Source organism: Salmo salar, chromosome 23 (assembly GCF_965601325.2).
Source record: "Salmo salar chromosome 23, fSalSal1, whole genome shotgun sequence".
Classification (NCBI taxonomy): Eukaryota; Metazoa; Chordata; class Actinopteri; order Salmoniformes; family Salmonidae; genus Salmo; species Salmo salar.
In genome coordinates, this window is record NC_138313.1 from 37,276,534 (window position 1) to 37,299,108 (window position 22,575).

General features: G+C 42.8%; 1 protein-coding gene across 3 annotated transcripts in view; it reads left to right on the forward strand.

The window, feature by feature from the left end:
• The window catches only part of LOC106584532 (RNA-binding Raly-like protein), a 75,052-nt gene that overhangs the window by 42,417 nt on the left and 10,060 nt on the right, over positions 1-22,575 (forward strand). For all 3 annotated transcript variants that reach the window (XM_045706055.2, XM_014169936.3, XM_014169933.3), the window contains one exon: positions 11,893-11,943. In XM_045706055.2, coding sequence (XP_045562011.1) covers positions 11,893-11,943 — 51 coding nt within the window. The remainder of the gene's footprint in view (positions 1-11,892; positions 11,944-22,575) is intronic.

Here is a 22,575-nt window from a genome sequence, read left to right on the forward strand (position 1 = left end):
ACTCACCAAATCAGGAGGAAGTGGTACTCGCCAAATCAGGAGGAAGTGGTACTCGCCAAATCAGGAGGAAGTGGTACTCGCCAAATCAGGAGGAAGTGGTACTCGCCAAATCAGGAGGAAGTGGTACTCGCCAAATCAGGAGGAAGTGGTACTCGCCAAATCAGGAGGAAGTGGTACTCGCTAAATCAGGAGGAAGTGGTACTCGCCAAATCAGGAGGAAGTGGTACTCGCCAAATCAGGAGGAAGTGGTACTCGCTAAATCACGAGGAAGTGGTACTCCCCAAATTGGGAGGAAGTGGTACTCGCCAAATCAGGAGGAAGTGGTACTCGCCAAATCAGGAGGAAGTGGTACTCGCTAAGCAAGCAGCACACACACTAACCTTCTGTTAATCCATGGCCAGGTGCGTAGCCCGTCAGAGAGGTGCGGGGGGCTGCCTTAATCAACGTCCACGTCATCAGGACCTGGGGAGCAGTTCTTGTTGGGGGTTAACTGCCTTGCTCAAGGGCAGAACGGCAGATTGTTCCACCTTGCCAGCTCGGTGATTCGAACAAGAGACCTTTGACATTATAAGACACCAATTATTGGAGAACAATACTGTGTGGTTCCTTTTTTTCTCTGAAAGAACATTGGATGCAGAACGTGCATTGATACAGACAAGACAAACACCTAGGCTGTCACAATAGACAGCCATTCCACGTTTCATATTGCACATTTACAATAATGGGTATAAAATAAAAGAGATTGCTCATTATGCAGCCATTCAGAGAGGACTGTGCTTGCCGCTGGCCTTTCAAAGCTCTAGAGAGCTGCCCTTTCACTTTAACTCAGATCAAGTGCAACATCCACTTGTGCAACATCCACTTTATAGGGCTGGGGAGCCTAGCTCCTCAGCCCTATAAAAGCAATTAGAACCTGTCTTTAAAGAGCAGCCCAGTGGAGATGGAGAAACAATACCGAGCTCAGAGGCTATATAGGATGTTTTAGAGTAAAAGTCCCTCCACTGTTGTTTTAATCACGGTGTGCCTTATAAACCCATAAACTCACCCTATGTTTTACACCTTCAACTGAGCAGTGGAGGGAGCTAGTATTTCTAAGGTCTGAGTCCTGTTGAGCAACACATGAGCTCCTTTATTGAACATTTATTTATCTGGGTAACCTCATTGAGATCAAATCTATTTTCTCAAGCAATACCTGGCGTAAACGAAGACTGTAGCAGGGGAACAATGTTTCACTGGAGTGGAACCACCTCTCCCTTCTTCCTGTGTGTGATCGATTGATGACACCCTTGAGTGTGTAATATATATTATTTTTTTTAACAGGGGTGCAGGTTTTGGCTGTATTGAAACTCTGACAGCATCATGGAATTCACAGCAGGTTGAGGGCCCAAGAGCATCTAGAACCAAACGTGTTTAAAGAGAGATTTTAATTGCTGAACAGTGGAAAGGTTCCATATGATGAAAGTGTATGTTTGGGGTTTCAGGTTTGACAGTACCTTGATCTGTGTGGCAATGTTCACAATAGGGAGAAGGAGAGAGGGGAGGGAGAGGGGTAGAAGGAGAGATTGAGAGAGAGAAATAGTGAGGGAGAGAGAGCAGAGAATGTAGAACATTGTTATTGTCTTTGCCCCTCATTGGTTCCTCCTGCTGAGATGTGAATCAGCACTTCCTTTAAACGGAAAAATAACAGTTAAATAATTATGCAATGAAAACTCCAACCATTTACCCGCCCTGTCTCTGCATAAGACAGTACATTTAGTATGGTAAGCTGTGCTTTATCAGCAATGAACAAACATAAGATGGAAACAAATAACAAAGCAGTAAACAGAACATCATGACATACAGGTGATCTGCATTTGAAGATCCTTTTGCTCCAACAAAACAAGGACTAATGAAATAACATTTCTGGACCGCAACATTGGTGCTGAAATCATTAACCTGACCTGTAATACTGACATAACCACAGTACCACCAATTTACCTCACATCTTGTCTGTTGGGGTTTCCAGATTCAGCTTATGTGTAAGGTTTGTTGGCATGTCTAAGGCACGGTGGTGGAATCCTCCATTTGAGCCTCTGTCTGTCTGGCTGTCCGTCGCTGTATGTATTGTAATTTAGCTTCAATCCGGGATGCCCTTCGATTTGAGAGGAGCTGAAGTGGCAGGAAATCAGCTCAAATCTTGCCATGTCACATGATTGCGTAAACACAGGGCATACTTATCTCCCTCTATCTCTCTGTGTTGTGTACACTAGCTACCCAGCAAACATGACCCCATGTGGGTATTCGGTGGGCAAGGTGGGCACGGATAGACCACACTAAGCCCACACCAGGCCAACACAGGCTAGACCACACCAGCTCAACATGGGCCAGCCCATACCGGCCCAACACAGGCCAACACAGGCTAGCCCACACCAATCCCACATCAGCTCAACACAGGCTAGCCCACACCAATCCCACATCAGCTCAACACAGGCTAGCCCACACCAATCCCACATCAGCTCAACACAGGCCAGCCCACACCAATCCCACATCAGCTCAACACAGGCCAGCCCACACCAATCCCACATCAGCCCAACACGGGCTAGCCCACACCAAGCCCAGCTACTTTATAATGTAGAGGCAAGAGCTCATTCGAATATTTGGTGGCGTGGTTTTCCAAATACCCCAAATAATATTGTGAAGTTAAAAAAAATAATACTAGATGAAAATTGCTGACACCATTCAAGCCAATGACGGGTTCGGAACATTAAAGCCAATTACCTCGGAATCAGGGGTTGGAACCGAAATAATTTTAGAATCTTTCCGTTCCGAGGGGAACCCCTATTTTCTTTGTTCTGTTCCAGTCTTCCGACCAGAAAATAATGTTCTGAACTGGTTCAAACCCCCAAAAAGTTTGAATTCGTATAGTTCCTTTTTCTGTATTTTTTTTTTAACCCATGAAAGCAACATTGTTTTTACATTTAGCTCATTAATTTACTCGCCCAATTAGCGTCGATAGTGCAGCTTGCTGTGGAAAGTGGAACGGGTAAAATAGTTGTTTACATGTTTGATTGGTCAGCTAAGTGCAGGCTTGAGATGTGACTGAAATTTCACGGATGTGGAGAGAAACACAAGGGTGAAGATGGAAGGGGCTTTAAGCGCTGAACGTCATGATGTGAATTGGAATGTGTTTAATTAAGTTATTATTAGCATTACAACTTTATAGAATTATATACTACACATGAAAAATATTTTTGGAACTAAAAATGACATTACCAAGATGTTCCCAAGATTTGAAAATAACGGTTCTGTTCCGGGAACACTAGAGATCCCTTCGTTCCCTGTTCTGTTTCCGTTCCTCCAAAAATATTATTATTTTTTGATTTTCTGTTTTGTTTTCTGAACTTACTGACACTGAGAGTGTCATTCCAGTTTGTCTTCTGTTGTGTGGTCAACAAAAACACGATATTGTACACCGCCAATGGTGAGGTCCGTAAAAAGACAGAAAAGTGCATGTGACATGAGAAACTTTTATGTTTCTCTGGTAAACATATACACTATATAGTAAATACAAAAAGTATGTGGACACCCCTTCAAATTAGTGGATTTGGCTATTTCAGCCACACCCATTGCGTACCGGAGTATAAAATCAAGCACACAGCCATGCAATCTCCATAGACAAACATTGGCAGTGGAATGGCTTTATTGAAGAGCTCAGTGACTTTCAACGTGGTACCGTCTACCCTTCTAGAGCTGCCCTGGTCAACTGTAAGTGTTGTTATTGTGATGTAGAAACCTCTAGGTACAACAATGGCTCAGCCGCAAGGTGGTAGGCCACACAAGCTCACAGAACGGGACTGCCGAGTGCTAAAGCACGTTGCGTGTAAAAACAAGTTTGGGGTCACTTATGATAGTAACCACTTTGTCTTTGTGATACAATGTAACGAGCAGCCGATCCAAAACGGTGGGCTTATTTCAGGCAGAGTGAGGGCTGCCCTTGGGGCCAATGTGGAGCCGATGAGCAAAGGCGCATCGGCCCAATGTGGGCAGCCTTTGTGGGGTCAATATTTTAGCCCACATTGTGCCAATGTGGACATGTACTACTCACCATGGCTTACCTCTACAGCATTTCGAAACCACCTTACTTTTCCCTGAGTTTACCTCTGTACTGTACCACTCAGTTTTACCTCAGTTTACCTCTGTTTAGCTTTGTCATTGTGTTCACGTGCCTAAGTTACTTATGCACTCTATCTGAGCTTCAAACAGCTTACCTACAGGACAAATTTGTCTGGATGGAGCACTAAGTCTAAACAGGATTGTTTTGTGTAGATTAACAATCTCCTTTGACTTCCTGCTCTGCAGCTCATCAAAACCAGAGAAAAAGAAAGAGATTGATTTGCCTCCCAGAAAACATTCCTCTGTAAATACTAAGGATGTCTCACTGTACCTGTTAGCCTATCGTTGATAATTTGAAATGCTGGGTAACACAGCATTCCCCACATGGGAACAACAAATAGCTAATGATCTCATGTATTACATGGTGGGAGTGTTACTCTTCACTGTTATAGATCAGTGGGACTAAACAGCCCATTAAACAGTAAACACATGGGGAACAGTAAGACATTATGAGGCAAGTACATACGATTGAATTATCTTTGATATATCTAATTCCAACAATGCAGGCAGGAGGTAACATCTTAGTTTAATTATCTTTGATATGATATCTAATTCCAACAATGCAGGCAGGAGGTAACATCTTAGTTTAATTATCTTTGATATGATATCTAATTCCAACAATGCAGGCAGGAGGTAACATCTCCATGTGGAATGAAAGAGTCATCCAATATGTTTAGAAGGGCTGAGCTCAGAGAGCTTTGTCGTGTCCACAGACAGATCAATAGTCATAGTTAAATGCTTGGTTATAAACAGATCAATATGAATGGTTCACTGCATTGTTGTACACCGCTCAGTAGTACATGGTGAGCAGCTTGGCCGTGGCCAAAGTCAATAATACAGTTAGATGCTGATTAATACCAAACCTTTTAAGAAAATATAGACATTTCAAATGTTATATTTTTGGCTATGTACAGTGTAACAATGTGCAAGTCTGAAGTATGAAAGGGAAAATAAATTAACACATAAATCTAGGTTGTATTTACAATGTTGTTTGTGCTCCTTTTCTCATGGCCACGGACCACACATCTTGCTGCTGTGATTGCACACTGCGGTATTTCGCCTAACAGATATGAGAGTTTATCAATGTTTGATTTGTTTTAAAATTCTTTGTAGGTCTGTGTGATCTGTGGGAAATATGTGTCTCTAATATGGTCAAACATCTGGTAGGAGGTTAGGAAGTGTAGCACAGTTTCCACCTCATTTTGTGGGCAGTGGACACAGGCTGACTTGGCTCCCGAGAGAAGACAGGCTATGGCTGCCTCTCTCAATAGCAAGGCTATGTTCACTGAATCTGTACATAGTCAAATCTTTCCTTAATTTTAGATCACTCACAGTGGTCAGGTATTCTGCAACTGTGTACTCTCTGTTTAGGGCCAAATAGCATTCTAGTTTGCTCAGTTTTTTTGTTTAAGCTTTCCAATGTGTCAAATAATTATACATTTTTTCTCATGATTTGGTTGGGTCTAATTGTGTTGCTGTCCTGTGGCTCTGTTTGTGAACCAAGCCCCATGACCAGCTTGCTTAGGGGACTCTTCTCTAGGTTCATCTCTCTGTAGGTGATGGCTTTGTTATGTAAGGTCTCTCTTTAGTCTTAGCTCTCTCTCTCTCTCTCTCTCTCTAGTCTTCATCTCTCTCTCTCTCTAGTCTTCATCTTTCTCTCTCTCTCTATTAATCTTTCTCTCTCGTCTTCATTTCTCTCTAGTCTTCATCTCTCTCTCTTTCTCGTCTTCATCTCTCTCTAGTCTTCATCTTTCTTTCTCTCTCTTCCTCTAGTCTTCATCTCTCACTCTCTAGTCCTCATCTCTCTCTCTCTAGTCTTCATCTTTCTTTCTCTCTCTAGTCTTCATATCTCTCCAGTCTTCATCTCTCTCTCTCTCTAGTCTTCATCTCTCCCTCTCTCTCTCTCTAGTCTTCATCTCTCCCTCTACACAGCTTGGCCCAGTAAGTGGCTCTTCATTTCTCTGCAGGCGGTGCTATGCCACATTTCAGAGTGTCTGAGACAGTGTGTTGGGTTTACTCCTTATTGGATGGATGGCTGTGTTGGGTAACGTTAACATCAGCAACAGGACAGTTTGTGTTCCCGCAGCAGGCCACTGAGTGTGTATGTCAGTGTGTAGTGTACACTTCACTGAGCGAGTCAGAGGCTGAGCCGAGGATGGAGTTGATAGTTGTCGTGTTTAGATTTGATCACATCTCTGTGATGCAGGGGAGCCCTGAAACCATTACGTATATCAATAGTCAACAGTGTAATGGAAATGTGCTGGAATTGTAACCCTATTATTTTCTTTAATGTCTGAAATGCTGTCTCTCGTCTGACAGAAGAACGCACCCTGACAGCATGACCGTTTCCCCTCCCTCTCTGCTTGACCTCCCAGGTTGAACACAGATACTGTTATTTTACCAGACAGCTATAGCCCCTGTGATTTTAAAAACCATTCAACCAAATCCAACCAAATCTGCGATAATGGACAGGTAAGCTCTTAGAGGGGAGCACAGTTCACTTCCCTGATGAGTGTGAAGGAGAAGGAACGGAGAAAAAGAGGAAGAGATGAGATACTCAGAGAGTGCTGGGTATACCTTAGTGACTGGGATTCAACAATGCAGGCCAAGGTTCTGAGGATGTTAAAACATAACACAGCCGTAAGTGTCTGTACCTGTCTACTCCATGGACAAGCCACCAATCCGTCCCCATTGACACGTGTTATATCCTTCCCCTTCTAACACCCATCATATCCCCCTCTGTCTCCCGCCCTCTGAAAGCTGTTCTATTCAATCAATCAATCAAACATATTTATAAAGCCCTTTTTACATCAGCCGATGTCACAAAGTGCTGTACAGAAACCCATCCTAAAACAGCAAGGTATGCAGATGTAGAAAAACTCCCTAGAAAGGCCAGAGCCTAGGAAGAAAGCTAGAGAGGAACAAGGCTATGAGGGGTGGCCAGTCCTCTTCTGGCTGTGCCGGGTGGAGATTATAACAGAACATGGCCAAGATGTTCAAACGTTCATAGATGGCCTGCAGGGTCAGATAATAATAATAATCACAGTGGTTGTAGAGGGTGCAACAGGTCAGCACCTCAGGAGTAAAGAGACAGCAGGTGCGGTAGAGAGAGGGTCCAAAACAGCAGTTCCGGGACAAGGTAGCACGTCCAGTGGTGAACAGGTCAGGGTTCCATAGCCGCAGGCAGAACAGTTGAAACTGGAGCAGCAGCATGACCAGGTGGACTGGGGACAGCAAGGAGTCATTAGGCCAGGTAGTCCTGAGGCATGGTCCTAGGGCTCAGGTCCCTGAAAGAGAGAGAGAATTAGAGGGAGCATACTTAAATTCACACAGGACACCAGATGAGACAGAATAAATACTCCAGATATAACAGACTTACCCTAGCCCCCTGACACAAACTATTGCAGCAGAAATACTGGAGGCTGAGACAGGAGGGGTCGGGAGACACTGTGGCCCTGTCCAACGATACCCCTGGACAGGGCCAAACAGGCAGGATATAACCCTACCCACTTTGCCAAAGCACAGCCCCTCATACCACTAGAGGGATATCTTCAACCACCAACCTACTACCCTGAGACAAGGCCAAGTATAGCCAACAAAGATCTCCCCAACAGCACGAACCCGAGGGGGGCACCAACCCGGACAGTAAGATCACGTCAGTGACTAAACCCACTCAAGTGGCGTACCCCTTCTAGGGACATCATGGAAGCGCACCAGTAAGTCAGTGACTCAGTCCCCGTAATAGGGTTAGAGGCAGAGAATCCCAGTGGAGAGAGGGTAACCGGCCAGGCAGAGACAGCAAGGATGGTTTGTCGCTCCAGTGCCTTTCTGTTCACCTTCACACCCCTGGGCCAGACAACACTCAATCATAGGACCTACTGAAGAGATGAGTCTTCAATAAAGACTTAAAGGTCGAGACCGAGTCTGCAAGTCTCACATGGATAGGCAGACCATTCCATAAAAATGTAGCTCTATGAGCTCTATAGGAGAAAGCCCTGCCTCCAGCTGTTTGCTTAGAGATTCTAGGGACAGTAAGGAGGCCTGCGTCTTGTGACCGTAGCATACATGTAGGTATGTACTGCAGGACCAAATCGGAAAGATAGGTAGGAGCAAGCCCATGTATTGCTTTGTAGGTTAGCAGTAAAACCTTGAAATCAGCCCTAGCCTTAACAGGAAGCCAGTGTAGAGAGGCTAGCACTGGAGTAATATGATCACATTTTTTGGATATAGTCAAGATTCTGGCAGCCGTGTTTAGCACTAACTGAAGTTTATTTAGTGTATTATCTGGGTAGCTGGAAAGTAGAGCATTGCAGTAGTCTAGTCTAGAAGTGACAAAAGCGTGGATTAATTTTATACATCATTTTTCTACAGAAAGTTTCTGATTTTTGCAATGTTACGAAGATAGAAAAAAGCTGTCCTTGAAATATTCTTGATATGTTCGCAAAGAGAGATCAGGGTCCAGAGTAACGCTTAGGTCCTTCAGTTTTATTTGAGATGACTGTACAACCATCAAGATTAATTGTCAGATCCAACAGAAGATCTCTTTGTTTCTTGGAACCTTGAACTAGCATCTCTGTTTTGTCCGAGTTTAAAAGCAAAGAATTTGCCGCCATTCACTTCCTTATGTCTGAAACACAGGCTTTGGGGCTTCACCATGTTTCATCGAAATGTACAGCTGTGTATCATCCGCATAGCAGTGAAAGTTAACATTATGTTTCCGAATGACATCACCAAGAGGTAATATATACTGCTCAAAAAAATAAAGGGAACACTTAAACAACACAATGTAACTCCAAGTCAATCACACTTCTGTGAAATCAAACTGTCCACTTAGGAAGCAACACTGATTGACAATACATTTCACATGTTGTTGTGCAAATGGAATAGACAACAGGTGGAAATGATAGGCAATAAGCAAGACACCCGCCAATAAAGGAGTGGTTCTGCAGGTGGTAACCACAGACCACTTCTCAGTTCCTATGCTTCCTGGCTGATGTTTTGGTCACTTTTGAATGCTGGCGGTGCTTTCACTCTAGTGGTAGCATGAGACGGAGTCTACAACCCACACAAGTGGCTCAGGTAGTGCAGCTCATCCAGGATGGCACATCAATGCGAGCTGTGGCAAGAAGGTTTGCTGTGTCTGTCAGCGTAGTGTCCAGAGCATGGAGGCGCTACCAGGAGACAGGCCAGTACATCAGGAGATGTGGAGGAGGCCGTAGGAGGGCAACAACGCAGCAGCAGGACCGCTGCCTCCGCCTTTGTGCAAGGAGGAGCACTGCCAGAGCCCTGCAAAATGACCTCCAGCAGGCCACAAATGTGCATGTGTCTGTTCAAACGGTCAGAAACAGACTCCATGAGGGTAGTATGTGCTTACAGCCCAACACCGTGCAGGACTTTGGCATTTGCCAGAGAACACCAAGATTGGCAAATTCGCCACTGGCGCCCTGTGCTCTTCACAGATGAAAGCAGGTTCACACTGAGCACATGTGACAGACGTGAGAGTCTGGAGACGCCGTGGAGAACGTTCTGCTGCCTGCAACATCCTCCAGCATGACCGGTTTGGCGGTGGGTCAGTCATGGTGTGGGGTGGCATTTCTTTGGGGGGCCCCACAGCCCTCCATGTGCTCGCCAGAGGTAGCCTGACTGCCATTAGGTACCGAGATTAGATCCTCAGACCCCTAGTGAGACCATATGCTGGTGCGGTTGGCCCTGGGTTCCTCCTAATGCAAGACAATGCTAGACCTCATGTGGCTGGAGTGTGTCAGCAGTTCCTGCAAGAGGAAGGCATTGATGCTATGGACTGGCCCACCCGTTCCCCAGACCTGAATCCAATTGAGCACATCTGGGACATCATGTCTCGATCCATCCACCAACGCCACGTTGCACCACAGACTGTCCAGGAGTTGGCGGATGCTTTAGTCCAGGTCTGGGAGGAGATCCCTCAGGAGACCATCCGCCACCTCATCAGGAGCATGCCCAGGCGTTGTAGGGAGGTCATACAGGCACGTGGAGGCCACACACACTACTGAGCCTCATTTTGACTTGTTTTAAGGACATTACATAAAAGTTGAATCAGCCTGTAGTGTGGTTTTCCACTTTAATTTTGAGTGTGACTCCAAATCCAGACCTCCATGGGATGATAAATTGGATTTCCATTGATTATTTTTGTGTGATTTTGTTGTCAGCACATTCAACTATGTAAAGATAAAAGTATTTAATAAGATTATTTCATTCATTCAGATCTAGGATGTGTTATTTTAGTGTTCCCTTTATTTTTTTGAGCAGTGTATATAGTGAAAACAATAGTGGTCCTAAAACGGAACCTTGAGGAACACCGACATTTACAGTTGATTTGTCAGAAGACAAACCATCCACAGAGACAATCTTTCTGACAGCTAAGATCTAAACCAGGCCAGAACTTGTCCGTGTAGACCAATTTGGGTTTCCAATCTCTCCAAAAGATTGTGGTGATCGATGGTATCAAAAGCAGCACTAAGGTCTAGGAGCACGAGGATAGATGCAGAGCCTTGGTCTGACACCATTAAAAGGTAATTTACCACCTTCACGAGTGCAGTCTCAGTGCTCTGATGGGGTCTAAAACCAGACTGAAGCGTTTAGTATACATTGTTTGTCTTCAGGAAAGCAGTGAGTTGCTTCGCAACAGCTTTTTCTAAAATGTTTGAGAGGAATGGGAGATTCGATATAGGTCGATAGTTTTTTATATTTTCTGGGTCAAGGTTTGGCTTTTTCAAGAGAGAGAGAGTCTTTATTACTGCCACTTTAATGAGTTTGGTACACATCTGGTGGATAGAGAGCCATTTATTATGTTCAACATAAGAGGGCCAAGCACAGGAAGCAGCTCTTTCAGTAGTTTGTTGGAATAGGGTCCAGTATGCAGCTTAAAGGTTTAGAGGCCAAGACTATTTTCATCAATGTGTCAAGAGATATAGTATTAAAAGACTTGGGTGTCTCCCTTGATCCTAGGTCCTGGCAGTGTTGTGCAGACTCCGTAATTTGCTTTCTAATGATCATGATCTTTTCGTCAAAGAAGTTCATGAATTTATCACTGCTGAAGTGAAAGCCATCCTCTCTTGGGAATGCAGCTTTTTAGTTAGCTTTGCAACAGTATCAAAAATACATTTTTGATTGTTCTTATTCCCCTCAATTAAGTTGGAAAAATAGGATGATCGAGCAGCAGTGAGGGCTCTTCGATACTGCACGGTACTGTCTTTCCAAGCCAGTCGGAAGACATCCAGTTTAGTGTAGCACCATTTCCGTTCCAATTTTCTGGAAGTATGCTTCAGTGCTCTGGTATTTTCTGTATACCAGGGAGCTAATTTCTTATGACAAATGTTTTTTTGTTTTTAAGGTTACATTTAGTTCCTCAATTAGGTGGTTAACCGATTTTTTACTCTGACGTCCTTGGGTAGGTGGAGGGAGTCTGGAAGGGCGTCTAGGAATCTTTGGGTTGTCAGAGAATTTATAGCACAGCTTTTGATGATCCTTGGTTGGGGTCTGAGCAGATTATTGTTGCGATTGCAAACATAACAAAATGGTGGTCCGATAGTCCAGGATTATGAGGAAAAACATTAAGATCCACAATATTTATTCCATAGGACAAACGTAGGTCCAGAGTATGACTGTGGCAGTGAGTAGGTCCGGAGACATGTTGGACAAAACCCACTGTCGATGATGGCTCTTTCCCTCTCTCTTAGCCCATCTCTCTCTCTCTCTCCTCAGATCTGACTATGACTTGGAGTATGACAGCTACCCAGATGACCTCTACAGCAGGTAGGCTTCTATACTGTACCTGGTCTCACCTACAGATCTATATTTTGCTAGAGATATGTGTTCTTCACTCTTATGGCCAAGTACTGAACAAGCTCTATTACGATCAAGTGTTCTGGTTTAGAACTTGTACTCAGCTGTTATATGTAAAGATGCTCTCTTGTGCCGCAAAACCCTTTCTGAAAGTGAATGCAATTATCTAGTCTTCCTTCTCTTCCTCTTTTGATTGCTTGTGTCTCATGGAGAGGCTTATCTGATTTGTCTAAGAGGGGTATGTCTGCTTGTGATAGTCAGGCCCCTTTGATGACATACGAGAGATCATACTGTACCATCCTAGTGTTAACCCGTCTTAAATCCCCTTGCCTGGTACAGACCAAACGGCTACACAACACAAAATACACTTTATTTGCTTGAGTAACTGTGTGTCTATATTCTTCTGCAAGTGATAATTGTGTGAGTGTATTTTGAAGGGCCTGAGGGAGGGAAATGCTGTAGTGTTCTGAGGGGAGGGGGTGTCTCAAAGTGAACCCCTGCTTAGCGCCGAGGATCTACTTGTATAGCCTAATTAGCCAAGCTTTGAACGGCTGTGAGAAGCGGGCCCTCTGTGGCTGGTGCTGATGAAGGGAGCTGCGGAGAGGAGAGAAGAGAATTTGCATAAATAGCAGGGGAGGGGGGCGTTTGAGCAGGGACAGACTGAGAAAGCGTCTCTATCTCCATCAATGTCGTAGAGCAGCTGATGCTTTGTATAGAGGGACAGCATTGATAGGGGTTTATGAAATATGATCTCATGTGAAGATGTATTGACTGTAAGCAATTTTAAACTGCCTAGTACCAAGGGTACACAATTTAAACCTGTCAGAGTTAGGGGACCTTGTAGCAATTGTTTTCTGATTACCCCATTGCACCGTTTAAATGGACCTTGATGTGTCCTTATTCACAGCTACAGTAGCAAGACTTATTAACAGGGTTTTTTCCCCTGTGGATTACTTTAGGTGAAATAGCTCCTATTTCTGTACACTGAAAATGTCAATTTCACAGATAGAGAATAACCTGGCTAATATACTGTTGTCCTTAGAGGTAGTGAAATAAGGAACCATGTATCTACGGGTATTTCCGTCAACGAGGCATCTTCTGGTGTGCGTGTGTGTGCGTGTGTGCGTGTGTGCGTGTGTGTGCGTGTGTGTGTGTGTGTGTGTGTGTGTGTGTGTGTGTGTGTGTGTGTGTGTGTGTGTGTGCGTGCGTGCGTGCGTGCGTGCGTGCGTGCGTGCGTGCGTGCGTGCGTGCGTGTGGGTGATTCTCGCAAAATCTTGGTTTCAAAGACTTCAAACATGAAACCTTTAAAAAGACTTGCATCAAAAAAAACCTTTTTGAGACATTAATAACAAGGTCTGAAGTGTTTGTGAGCATTCATTTAAAAATATTTACTGACAATTTAACACTTTTTGAACATATTTTCCGAAAAAAGTCTTTAAAAATCTCATTACTGGAACGGTCTGAAAACATCAAGACCATTAGGAAAGCTTATATATTTTCACATTTTTAAAACATATATTATTAACAGTCATGCACAGTTACTTGAAACTCTGAAATAATATATATTTTTAAATTAACATTTTTATTTGATTTTGACTGATTTCTCTCAGTCCCGCAACACCTACCGCAATCTACAACAATTTCATTGAAACCTGACATATTTTCAAAATGATGTCGCAAGCCTGAAAGAACATAACGTATAGATTCTGCACATGCATTTAAAAGCAAACTACTATTTTTCCATTCATTAAATGAATACCTGTTACGGTAATGATACATAGGTTTCGGGAATGAGGTTGATGATTTCGGTAATGATAATAAGTATACTAAGACTGAGGTATGGTTAAACATTATACAATTTGATGTAGAAAATAAACGAGATAATATTGGCACAATCATTGATTCAAGTTAAATCCATTTCATTTTGTAGTGCTTCAAAAGTATGTAACATTGCGAAAGTATTCACCCCCTTGGCATTTTTCCTATTTTGTTGCATTACGACCTGTAATTTAAATGGATTTTCATTTGAATTTAATGTAATGGACATACACAAAATAGTCCAAATTGGTGAAGTGAAATATAAAATAAAACATTTTAAACAGAAAAGTGGTGCGTGCATATGTATTCACCCCCTTTGCCATGAAGCCCCTAAATAAGATCTGGTGCAACCAATTACCTTCAAAAGTCACACAATTAGTTAAATAAAGTCCACCTGTGTGCAATCTAAGTGTCACATGATCTGTCAATTGATCTCAGTATAAATACAGTTGAAGTCGGAAGTTTACATAGACCTTTGCCAAATACATTTAAACGCAGTTTTTCACAATTCCTGACATTTAATCCTAGTAAAAGTTCCTTGTCTTAGGTCAGATAAGGTCACCACTTTATTTTAAGAATGTGAAATGTCAGAATAATAATAGAGAGAATGATTTATTTACACCTTCAAACTCAGTGCCTCTTTGCTTGACATCATGGGAAAATCAAAATAAATCAATCAAGACCTCCACAAGTCTGTCTCATCCTTGGGAGCAATTTCCAAACGCCTGAAGGTACCATGTTCATCTGTACAAACAATAGTACGCAAGTATAAACACCATGGGACCATGCAGCTGTCATACCACCCAGGAAGGAGACGCATTCTGTCTCCTAGAGATGAACATACTTTGGTGTGAAAAGTGCAAATCAATCCCAGAATAACAGCAAAGGGCCTTGTGAAGATGCTGGAGGAAACAGGTACAAAAGTATCTATATCCACAGTAAAACGAGTCCTATGTCGACATAACCTGAAAGGCCGCTCAGCAAGGAAGAAGCCACTGCTCCAAAACCGGCATAAAAAAGCCAGACTACAATTTGCAACTGCACATGGGGACAAAGATCGTACTTTTTGGAGAAATGTCCTCTGGTCTGATGAAACAAAAATCGAACTGTTTGGCCATAATGACCATCATTATGTTTGGAGGAAAAAGGGGGAGACTTGCAAGCCAAAGAACACCATCCCAACCGTGAAGCACGGGGGTGGCAGCATCATGTTGTGGGGGTGCATTCCTGCAGGAGGGACGGTGCACTTCACAAAATAGATGGCATCATGAGGCAGGAAAGTTATGTGGAAATGGGTCTTCCAAATGGATAATGACCCCAAGCACTTCCAAAGTTGTGGCAAAATGGCTTAAGGACAACAAAGTCAACGTATTGGAGTGGCCATCACAAAGCTCTGACCTCAATCCTATAGAACATTTGTGGGCAGAACTGAAAAAGTGTGTGTGAGCAAGGAGACCTACAAACCTGACTCAGTTACACCAGCTCTGTCAGGAGGAATGGGCAAAAATTCACCCAATTTATCGTGGGAAGCTTGTGGAAGGCTACCCGAAACGTTTGACCCAAGTTAAACAATTTAAAGGCAATGCTACCAAATACTAATATAGTGTATGTAAACTTCTGACCCACTGGGAATGCGATGAAAGAAATAAAAGCTGGAATAAATCCTTCTCTCTGCTATTATTCTGACATTTCACATTCTTAAAATAAAGTGGTGATCCTAACTGACATAAGACAGGGAATTTTTACAAGGATTAAATGTCAGGAATTGTGAAAAACTGAGCTTAAATGTATTTGGCTAAGGTCTATGTAAACTTCCGACTTCAACTAACTAATATATATATATATATATATATATATATATATATATATATATATATATATATATATATATATATATACACACAGTTATAAGTGAGAATGCTGTTGCGGAGGATCAGGAACCTTAGCATGTTTTGCTAACAATAGAGAAGACATGATGACTAAGAAAATGTTTACTCAATGTGCATAATTAGACATTAATGAAGTATATTTTCATAGAACATTTGAAATCTAACTTTTTTCTAAATGTGGAAACCTACCTGTATCGGTAATGATAATCAATACTGTCGTATATGCAGTCTGACAAGAGAATGTTTATCTGGAGAAATATAAAGAGATCCGCTTACCTGGTAGCCATCTTGAAGGTACTGGCAGATGTGTTGCTTCATTCAAAGTCAAACTTTGTTAAGAATTCTCTGTGTGTGTGTAAACAGTCCTTCAAAAATGTTGCAGAGGATGAGAACATCAGTCATGGACACTTCATTTTTCCACTATTTTTTGATTATTATTATACATGAATATTCAGTTAATATTTTTTCTGTCATTTGAAACATCTAGTTGAACATCCATTTATTTTTTTCAGAATATTTTCATTTTACTCGGTATAAATTACAACATTAACATACATTCAGACAGAGCTGGACGTGTTGCGGTAATGAGAATTTCAGCAGAAAATGCAATAAAATACAAAAATAATTAATTCCTAAGTTGAAATTACTATTTGTGCAAGGTAGAGAACACTATCTTTATTATGATATTTTGTTATATTACTAAATTACATGTTTTATATTTAAAATCACTACTGCCGTGGTATTTTAATGGTTTCATGGGAATGACCGGCGTGTATGTCAACAACCCAAAAAATATTTGACACATGCTTTGTGAACAAACAGGTGTAGTTATCGTTATATAAAGATGGTTGACGTTTTACGTGTTCCTAACCAGTTGTGTTTTTTTGTTATTTTCTTTACGTTGTTTGTTACTTTTTTTCCTTTTCTTATTTTGTACATAATGTTGCTGCTACTGTCTCTTATGACCGAAAATAACTTCTGGACATCAGAACTGAGATTACTCACCACAAACTGGCAGAATGCTTTTTTTCCTTTAATGAGCCCGACATGAATGACATACTGCTTTCCCGGGAACAGGCCCAGATCCCCATCATTTGCACGAAGAGAAGGGGGAGAAAAAGGGGCTGGAGGGCGGGCTGACTTCTGAGAATTCCTAGGCAATCGAATAAACCCCCACTGCCTTCCATTCTGCTAGCAAACGTGCAATCTTTGGAAAATAAAATCGATAACCTACGCAGAAGATTAAACTACCAACGGGACATTCAAAACTGTAATATCTTATCGTGGCTGAACGATGACATTATCAACATACAGCTGGCTAGTTATACACTGTATCGGCATGATAGAACAGCCGCGTCTGGTAAGACAAGGGGCGGTGGACTACTGGTGCACAATATTTAAGGAAGTCTCAAGGTTTTGCTTGCCTGAGGTAAAGTATCTCATGATAAGCTGTAGACCACTCTATCTACCTAGAGAGTTTTCATCTGTATTTTTCGGAGCTGTCTACATACCACCACAGACTGATGCTGGCACTAAGACCGCACTCAATGAGCTGTATTCCGCCATAAGCAAACAGGAAAACGCTCACCCAGAGGCGGCGCTTCTAGTGGCCGGGGACTTTAATGCAGGGAAACTTAAATCCGTCTTACCAAATTTCTATCAGCATATTAAATGTGCAACCAGAGGGAAAAAAACTCTGGACCACCTTTACTCCACACACAGAGAACCATGCAAAGCTTTCGCTCACACTCCATTTGGCAAATCTGACCATAATTCTATCCTCCTGATTCCTGCATACAAGCAAAAATTAAAGCAGGAAGCACCAGTGATTAGATCAATAAAAAAGTGGTCAGATGAAGCAGATGCTAAGCTACAGGACTGTTTTACTGGCACAGACTGGAATATGTTCCTGGATTCCTCCGATGGCATTGAGGAGTACACCACATCAGTCATTGGCTTCATCAATAAGTGCATCGATGACATCGTCCCCACAGTGACCGTACATACATACCCCAACCAGAAGCCATGGATTACAGGCAACATCCACACTGAGCTAAAGACTAGAGCTGCCGCTTTCAAGGAGTGGGACTCTAACCCGGAAGCTTATAAGAAATCCCACTATGCCCTCCTACGAAATATCAAACAGTCAAAGCGTCAATTCAGGACTTAGATTGAATCGTACTACACCGGCTCTGATACTCGTCGGATGTGGCAGGGCTTGAAAACCATTACAGACTACAAAGGGAAGCACAGCCGAGAGCTGCCCAGTGACACGAGCCTACCAGACGAGCTAAACTACTTCTATGCTCGCTTCGAGGCAAATAACACTGAAACATGCATGAGAGCTGTAGTCAATTAACAACATTCTCACATAGGTGTTCCTTTTGTCCAGGTGGGAAAGGGCAGTGTGGAGTGCAATAGAGATTGTGTCATCTGTTGATTTGTTTTGGAGTGAACAAGGTTAAGGGCAGAGATGCTTGTTTGACATTAAGAAAGCTTTGTTGTAGAGCATTTAACACAAAATCTGGGGAGGGGCCAGCTGAGTATAAGACTATTATCTGCATATAAATGGATGAGAGTGCTTCCTACTGCCTGAGCTATGTTGTTGATGTAAATTGGAAAGAGTGTGGGGTCTAGGATCGAGGTACAACCTTGGTGACAGGCAGTGGCTGCGATAGCAGATGTTCTGAATTTACACACTGCACTCTTTGAGAGAGGTACTTAGCAAACCAGGCAAAAGACCCCTCAGAGACACCAATACTCCTTAGCCGATCAACAAGAAAGGAATGGTCTATCCTATCAAAAGCATTGGACAAGTCAATAAAATAGCAGCACAACATTGCTTAGAATCAAGGGCAATGGTGACATCATTTAGGACCTTTAAGGTTGCAGTGACACATCAATAACCTGAGCAGAAACTGGTTTGCATACCAGAGAGAATACTATAGACATCAAGAAAGCCAGTTAGTTGATTACTGACACGTTTTTCCAACACTTTTGATAAACAGGGCAAGATAGAAATTGGCCTATAATAACAGTTAGGATCAACTTGATCTCCCCATTTAAATAAAGGATGTACCGTGGCTGCCTTCCAAGCAATGGAGACAGGTTATAAAGGTCAGAGAGAGGCTCAGCGAATAATAGGGGTTGCAACCTTAAAGAAGAAAGGATCTAAACCATCTGACCCAGATGTTATTTTGGGGTCAGGTTTAAGGAGCTCCTTTAGCACCTCAGACTCAGTGACCGCCTGCAGGGAGAAACTGTGTGGCGGAGCGGTGAAAAAGGAGGGAGGAGCATCAGGGCTAATCGCATTAGAAGGGGTGGGAGATGATGAAGTGTTGGACGGGCAAGGAGGCCTGGCTGAGTCAAATAGGAATCCTGACTTTATCAAGTGGTGATTATAGAACTCAGCCATGTACTTCTTGCCAGTAACAACCACATAATCAACATTAAGGGACATGGGTAGCTGTGAAGAGGAGGGTTTATCCTCCAGGTCTTTCACCGTTTTCCAGAACGTCTTGGGGTTAGACCCACAGAGAGAGAACTGCTCCTTGAATACCTAACTTTGGCCTTCCGGATAGCCTAAATGCACTTATTTCTTATTTGCCTGAATGACAGGATTTGTGTGCCGAGCTTTTCACCAAATGGTGTTCTTGAGGTGGAGTAACTCAGCCGGATCACGGTCGAACCAGGGCCTGAACTTGTTTTTCATTCAAATCTTCTTTACGGGGGCGTACTTGTTAACAATATCACTGAAAATATAAAAAAAGAAGGTCCAAGCATCTTCAACAGAGGGGATCAAGCTGATTCTATACCAATTTACAGAAGCTCGGTCGTGAAGGAAGGCTTGACATTAAAGTTTTTCAGCAAGCGTCTGTGACAAATCAGGACAGGTTTAGCTGAGCAGCCATTACGAACGCAGGCCGTAAAACAGTGATCATTAAGGTCATTACAGAAAACACCAGAATGATTCCTATCAGGACTATTTGAGGATAACATCAAGGAGAGTAGCATTTTCTGGGTGTTTGGTCATACCTTGTGGGATTGGTAATAATCGAGAGTGCTTTAGGGAGTCCCATTGTTTTAAGACTTGGTCAGGTGGTTAAAGCATGCCCCAGTTTAGGTCACCTAGCAGGACAAATTCAGACTGAGTGGGGCCAGGAGAGAGCATAGGGCAGGTAGGGTACAGGCCGGTGCTGATGGTGGCTCAGCCAACAGATCATGCGATGCAGTACTTCCCTGAGGGTTGCGGGTAGCAGGGCAGCAGGGTTTTTGTATTGAAACTATCTATTGACCCGCACTGTATCCACATGACCTGGTTGTCAGCCGCTGATGGTGATTTCACAGATGGATGAACACAGTCTCTCGGTACACAGTCTCTTTGCATAGCTGACTGGACGGCTGGCCGCCCGCCCACTGGTCCGGAGTAAAAACACAGCCCAGGGCGGCGGCAGTGGAGCACTGTGAGGATAGGGGGAATGCCAGGGCAGTGGAGGGAAAAGGGCAGATCGAACAGTGGAGAGGGGGATGACAGTATGAAAAACAAGGCACTCGCCAGCCAGCTCAGGCATCGCTGATAAGTGTTCCATTCAGTCCCATCTCCCCTTTTACAGACACTCTTATGGCCATAGAAATGCAAGGCCTTGCAGTCCGAGTTAAAAAGTATCTTAACTTCATCCTGCACTGGCATTGGATTAGTGATTATATATATACCTATGTCTTCTTATGAAAAACCTAAATCTGTTTTGCACTGCATCCAATAAGAACTTAATTGGTAATTCTGGTAATTCTCTCAAACAACATCTTACCTTTTCTCCGAGTCCCAGTCTTCATCTAATATCATTGTCTTTGTGTATTTTCTTAGTATAAAGTAGCTTCCTCCTGAACTTACTTTGAACTGTAGCCTACTGTACATACTGTATGAAATGAGCTGCCAGAATAAACCACTGATTCATTCTTATTGAGCCCAGCATGTCAACAGAGGCCCTATGTGTGTAAATATGTATTGGCAGTTATCTGCTCTGCTGTGGATTAAAAGCTTACAAAGGTACAGTACTCTCAAAGTAACTCTCTCTCCTTCATGGACTTTTCTTTGTTGCCAGAGAGTAAATGTAAGGTAGAGTAGGTCATCATATTCAGAAGTTCTCAGTAAAGTCAACTATATACCCAAAGTTCTTTTTTGCTTCTCTACATTTCTGTAAGACTCATAGACAATAACCACACGCTATAACCACATAGACGGGGCAGCTGCATCTCTGTCAAACTGCACAGTCAGATGATCTGAAACAGCACCACACCCTCTATTCGCTGGGAAGCACACCACAGGAGGTTGGTGGCACCTTATTACTGGAGGAAGGGCTCCTGGTAATGACTGGGCGGGAATTAGTGGAACGGTATCCAATACATCAAAGACAGTTTCCATATGTTTGATGCCATTTCATTTGCTCCGTTCCAGCCATTATTATGAGCCGTCCTCCCCTCAGCAGCTTCCACTGATGCACACACAGCTGCAGTAATCACTGGTATCAGAAGAGATATTTGAGAGAGAGAGACCAGCGCAAATCAAAGCACCCCAGACAGTGCTCTTTGGACAAGGGCTATTTAGTGCACCAGGCTATGAGATCAATCTAGAACAGTGATTATAGAGTATACACTCAGTATATAATGGCACCAAATAGCTTATGGATATTATAAACGAGTCCACCATTTAATTTGATTGGCATTAATAACCTTTACTGTAAATTTGTCTGGAGGCAGGTGTTTTCAGTGCTGCCAGCCTGCCAGGGAGATGGAGTCTCATCCTGCAGGGATATGTCTACACTCTTATTAAAAAGGGTGCCAACTAGAACGTTAAAGGGTTTTTTGGCTGTCCCCATAGCAAAACCTTTTGAAGAACCCTTTTTGGTAGCAGGTAGAACCCTTTAGGTTCCAGGTAGAACCCTTTTGGGGGTTCTACCTGGAACCAAAAAGGGTTATTCTAAGGGGACAGCCGAAGAACCATTTGGACCCCTTTTTTCTAAGAGTGTATTGTCCAGCTCCCTTTTGGGAATTTAGGAACGTTTGCTCTGTCACATCAGCAGGCGATTGTTTTAAAGCACATGCTAGCTGGAGAATCTTCAGTTTATGAGAATGAAAAAAAACAATATAACTGTCTTAACTAGGGCCTATCACATGGCCAGGAAAGGATCAGGACCCTATTCATAAGCAATGTTCCTTATAATATTTTTCGACATTGAGCCATTTTCAACTCTGCTGAGCGCAACTTCCTGTTTTCTGTGAACACTGAGGCTGTGCCCGCTTTAAGTTACAGTTTTAACAGTGGCCAAGTAGGCTACTGTGGCTATTTGATAATAATGTAGGCCTACCAGAGTGGTCTACCATCAAAAACAATGGAGAAAAATGCATCCCATAACATTTTAGCATGTAAATAGCTGTTCCATCATTCAGACTACAGTAGCAGCCAATGTGTGGTGTTCAATGTAGGCCTACATGCCATGAGATTTTGAAAAAAAACATGCAGGGCTTGACATTAAGGAGGTGACTGAAGATGTTGTGTTGTTTGATGCAAGAAACTACTTTACAAAATACAATTCATTATTATTCCATACCATTATTACAGAGAATCAGACAAATTATGCTACCCTCTGCCTATTGGCTATTTAGCTTATTCAAGACAACTCTGCCACTTTAAGCTATAAAAAAAGCTCATTACCTGACTCGCTTTTCATAGATAGCTAAAAATGTACACATTTTGTGCTCTCATAGGAAGCAACCACTCCCTCATTGTTGACTAGAAATTAGCTATAACTGGGCTAATAACTCACTAACGAGCAAAGAATGTGAACAAATGTGCACAGGTGGCTACACGCAGCTCTCACTTTGATCTCAAAACAAG